The sequence below is a fragment of the Hippoglossus stenolepis genome, chromosome 3, assembly GCF_022539355.2.
Source record: "Hippoglossus stenolepis isolate QCI-W04-F060 chromosome 3, HSTE1.2, whole genome shotgun sequence".
Lineage (NCBI taxonomy): Eukaryota > Metazoa > Chordata > Actinopteri > Pleuronectiformes > Pleuronectidae > Hippoglossus > Hippoglossus stenolepis.
The window spans coordinates 3,348,617-3,354,127 of NC_061485.1; the positions used below are offsets into that span (position 1 = coordinate 3,348,617).

At 45.7% G+C, this 5,511-nt stretch overlaps 1 protein-coding gene across 1 annotated transcript; it reads right to left on the bottom strand.

The window, feature by feature from the left end:
* Positions 1-1,745: 1,745 nt before the first annotated feature.
* LOC118104633 (tripartite motif-containing protein 16-like) lies at positions 1,746-3,407 on the bottom strand (the record flags this gene model as incomplete). Its single annotated transcript, XM_047339300.1, has 1 exon — positions 1,746-3,407. A coding segment is annotated over exon 1 (1,662 nt), but the record flags the coding sequence as incomplete, so codon positions are not given.
* Between the last annotated feature and the right edge of the window lie 2,104 nt (positions 3,408-5,511).

Consider the following 5,511-nt stretch of genomic DNA (forward strand, 5'->3'; position numbering starts at 1 on the left):
TATCTTTAACATAATCTGTCAATGCAACCAACTCTGCTGTCTGTGCAGAGGAATTCTAGGATTGTGTAATGCACAAATTGTTCGATTTATTACCAATTGCTGGGTCTCTTGAGGCTGAGCTGTCCACAAACAGTTCCAAATCTGCATTGGCCATTGGTGTGACCCTTTATGTCTGTGAGAGAACAAGCTTCAGTTATTACTGCAACACAATCATGTGGCTGTCCGTCACATGATGTGTGGAGGAGAGGGGTTAAGAACAGTGCATTGGCATTTCAAGCAAAACTGGTGAATCTGAGAAGCTCAGCTGTTGGAATAATTGATGTTATACCAACAATGTCAAGTCAGCATAACCTACAGTGTCACATGATGCTGTCATAGATAGTCAGCGGCTGCTGCAGCTTCAAGAGAAGTTGGAACTGTGATCACAACAGAGTCAAGTTTTGAGGAAAAGTAGGCGTCAGGTCTGTCGTCCCCCATGGTCCTTTATGAGTGATACTGTCGGTCTGGGATGGCCGGGTCTGAAAGGCCAAGCTAGCATCAGCTAAATACGTTTTTTCTTAAACTTTATCTTTTGTGACGGCCGTCTGGATGGTGCCGAGTTCAGATCAGGATCCGGTTTGAGACAGAGACATTTATGAAACTGTCCCTGATGTCAGCTTCTTATTGACTGGATGTTTGTGAGTCCCAGCCTGTGTCAATTTTAGGCCCGACCTTGGTGCGAGGGCTTTTCATCTGCCACTTGCACAAAATATCTGAGTGCAAGCAACACAATATCTGAGTGTATATCTGTGACCATCCGATCCTTCTGTTTTAACACTGTATGTTGACTTTGTATGTTGAATTTGTATGTTGACTTTGTATGTTGACAGTCGAAAATAAAGTTTGTTAAAGGAGGAGACAAAGACATATCCTGACTGGGAGGAGCTGGTTGTGTTTGAGGAAGAAGTTGTTGTTGGTGTTTCAGGATTTATTGCATTTCACAGCGGCCTGTTCACACTTGGTGTTAAGAGGAGCTTTCAGTGAGAGGCAGAGTGTGTTATCCTTCATTCACAACATACAGTAACAATTAAAGTCAAATCAAATAGATGCATTTAATAATAAGAAATCAGATCTTTATTCATAAAGCACATCTCAGAACATGCTTTACAAATGATTAAAGGATATAATGGTCTTTGGTATCTGGGCAACACAGAATGTCTGGAAGGTACATTACACTTTACTACTGTTATAATGTATTAATTAGATTAATAAACATATTAATGCCTGAAATAAAGTGTAGTTGGTCTGGTGGACATGTTGACGCTCTGAGTTCATTGATCATTTCATCAGTAAAGTCTGTTCAGTGACTCTTGTTCAGTGATTTCATGGACACACAATCAGTTTGTTTCACCTCCATCTCACATGTGGAAAAGAAAAGAACAAATAATCAGCTCATTGATGAGGATCAGGATCAATACAGGTTCTAAAACATCACAGAACCTGATTTCTACATTGATTTAGAAAACAACAGCAACATTAGTTCATTCAAACACATTCATGTCAGTGTAATTATAGATTTCTGTCTTTACAAAGTGAGAACTAAATATGTGTGATAAAGGAAGGTCAGTGTTTGATTGACAGCTGATCTCTGTGCGGAGCAGAAACTGCCACTAGGAACTTTGATCAACAAACATGGAGACAAAAGAAGTTAAAGATTTAAACACAGAATCTAAATCACTGCTTTTAATGACTCGAGTCTATTTGAGTTTACACAACTCAGCTGTGGATCCATAACCAGCCGCAACTCCAGCATAGAGAGACTGAGTGATTGTGGTCTGGACTCTGTGAAGGAGAGTCATGGTGTCAGAGACTCTGTAGAAGGACAGAACACCTGCACGGTGATCCAGGTACACTCCTACTCTGGAGGACCGAGGACCTGACACTGGAGTCCTGATGCTGTTGTAATAAAATTCATATCTGTTTTCATAACAATATAATGACCAAGATTTATCATTGAATCCAAATCTACATTCATATGAGTTTCCTGCTCTGCTGATATTCTTGGATGTGACTGCTACGCCAACTGCTCTCCCCCCCACCTCCACCTCCCAGTAACCACATCCAGTCAGACTCTCTCCACTCAGGACCTGACGCCAATCAGTGAATCTGTCTGGGTGAGTCGAATAAGACTGTTCTACTCTCATACCTGTTACTTTTCTGTTTCCCTCAGATAATAACAGATGTCTGTGTGCTGTGTTTGGATCCAGTGTGATTTTCTGTGAATATTTTAAGAAGTCAGCTCTGGTCTCTGGCTCTGGTTGTGGCAGTAAAACATCCACTTGAGACACAATCTGTAAAATCTCTGTCTCTGTCTCACTCAGAATGTCCTGTAGTCGACCTCTGACCTGTGACACAGCTGCTGTCACGTCCTCAAAGTACCTCAGAGGACGGATCCTGATGCTGGATGAGTGTGTAGATTCACTGAGTGGTGACAGTGAGGGGTAGTTGTGTAGAAACTGGGTGTGATCCTCTGTGTGTGAGAGCTGCTTCAGTTCATGGTCTTTCCTCTTCAGCTCAGTGATCTCCTGCTCCAGTCTCTCCTGAAGCTCTCTGACTCGACTCACTTCAGTTTCCTGCTGGGATCTGATCTGCTGCTTCACATCAGAGCTTCTTTTCTGCAGCAGACGGATCAGCTCAGTGAAGATCCTCTCACTGTCCTCCACTGCTTTATCAGCAGAGCCATTGACGGCCTCCTCCTCCTGTTGAAGCAGCTTCACATCTTTCTCTGTGTCCTGGACTCTCTGCTGGATTGTTTGTCTCCTCAGCCCGAGCTCTCTCTGCCTCTCAGTCCTTTCTGCTGCAGCTGACACTGTGTCGTGGTCTTTATGTTCATCCATAGAGCAGAGATAACAGATACACTGCTGATCAGTGCGGCAGAACATCTTCATCACCTCATCGTGACGAGAGCAGATGTTCTCCTGGAGCTTCTCCGAGGGCTCCACCAGCTTGTGCTTCTTAAATGGAGCTGACTGGAAATGAGGCTGGAGGTGTTTTTCACAATAAGAGACCAAACAAACCAAACAGGACTTTAGAGCTTTCCGTTTTCTCCCAGTGCAGAAATCACAGGCCACATCTTCAGGTCCAGCATAGCAGTGATCAGCAGGAGCAGCTTGGAGTCCAGTCTTCTTCAGCTCCTCCACTAAATCAGCTAACATGGTGTTTTTCACCAGGACAGGCCTCGGTGTGAAGGTCTGTCTACACTGAGGGCAGCTGTAGCTTCCTCTCTCCTCCCCATTGTCCCAGTGGGTGTTAATACAGCTCATACAGTAGCTGTGTCCACAGACAGTAGTCACCGGATCCTTCAGTAGATCCAGACAGATCGAACAGCAGAATCTTTCTCTGTCCAGTTGATTTTCTTGCTGCGCCATTTCAGCTGGTGTCAGTGACTGTAGAACAGTTTCACTCCCTCTGAGCAGAAACAGATCTCTGCTCCTCCCCCTCTCATTCACTCCCTGCAGTGACTCATCTCCCACAGTTCACAGCTTGTTGTTCACTGGTTCTTACACTTACACGTCTGTGAAGGGAGGAGACACAGACATATCCTGACTGGGAGGAGCTGGTTGTGTTTGAGGAAGAAGTTGTTGGTGTTTCAGGATTTACTGCATTTCACAGCGGCCTGTTCACACTTGGTGTTAAGAGGAGATTCAATGAGAGGCAGAGTGTGTTATCCTTCATTCACAACATACAGTAACAATTAAAGTCAAATCAAGTAGATGCATTTAATAATAATAAATCAGATCTTTATTCATAAAGCACATGTCAGAACAAATAAAGAAAAATTCGCAAAATTAGAAAACAAACACACTCATAGAAGAATGAGAAACTAACAAAGTAGAATAAAGGTTAAGTTAAGGTTAAGGTCGTCTTTACTGTCCCCGAGGGGCCATTTGGTTTGTAAACAGTAGTCACACACAACCCATACACATCATAACAATACATAAATACATAAAAACAGCATTAAACATCCATTAGTCCTTTGTTAAAATAGTAATGTTGTGCAATAATGCATTAAACGTGATAACATTTCGGCATTCAACAAATTTGGTTATCAAAATCAAATATTGAATATTAATATTAACCCTTGTGTTGTTCCTGGGTCGAATTGACCCAGAGTGTGTGTGTGTCTGTGTGTGTGTGTGCGTGTGTGTGTGTGCGTGTGCGTGCGTGAGTGCGTGCGTGTGATCATACGCAAGCCCTGGCCGGTCAGGGTTCGGGTTAGGGTGACCCAAGGATTGTCATTATCCAATTCTCCTGGGGTAATTGAGACCAATGGATTGTCATTCTCGATTGTCATGGGAGGGGTCATTTAGACCCAGAGAGGGCGCTGTGGTGCTCTGTGGGGTCATTTACACCCACACCTGATTCCAATTGAAATCAAGGGGGGTACATTAGACCCACATATAAGTCTCAGTGTGCCACTCTCTCACGGACCATCGCACGATGTCGCGTCAGGAGCGTTTCACCAGAGAACAGGTTCTCCAACAGCTATTCTCCCAGCAACCATCCTCTGAACCCGAAGAGGACGCGAAAGAGCCAGAACGACAAGCGGACGGACAAGGAGATGGAGAAGCAGACCGAGAAGCAGACCGAGAAGAAGACAGAGAGGACGACGGTGACTACGAAGACAACGACGGTGACGAAGACTACGACCCAGTGGGTGATGCTTCTGCAGATTCTTCATCCTTGGAAGAAGAAGAAGAAGAAGAAGAAGGAGGACAAGACCACGGCGACACCACCACCACCGGACTCGTGGAAAGAGAGACCTTCCCCTCAAGAAACGGGGAAATAACATGGTCCTCGAGGGCGTACGGCCGAGAGGAGGGCCACTGCTCCACCTCCTCCTCCTCTTCCTCTTCCTCCTCCTCTGCTGCGGCTCAAAGCGGGGTCCTCTGGGGCCCCACGATCCACACGACGTCCCGCACCGGTGACCTAGCCTCGACGTTCCACCTGTTCATCACACCGACGGTAGAGAACATCATCCTGGAGATGACGAATCAGGAGGGTCGTCGAAACCGGTGACGAATGGAAAGGGATGGACGAGACCGACCTGCGCGCCTACGTAGGGCTGCTGATCTTAGCGGGCGTGTACAGGTCCCGGGGCGAGGCCGCCGCCAGCCTGTGGGCCGCCGAGAGCGGCCGGGCGATATTTCGTGCCACGATGCCCCTAAAACTCTTCCACACGTACTCCAGACTGCTGCGCTTCGACGACCGCGAGACGAGATGCACGAGATGAGCCACGGACAAATTGGCAGCCGTGGAGAGGTCTGGGATGCGTGGGTGTCATACTACCGCACCTCTACAACCCGGGGCCCGAAGTGACCGTGGACGAGCAACTGGTTCCGTTCAGAGGTTAGTCTTTTTTTTTTAATATTATTATTATGTTATGTTATGTTATGTTATGTTATGTTATGTTATGTTAGTTATGTTATGTTATGTTATGTTATGTAGATAGCGGCTGCTAGTCCTCGTCCT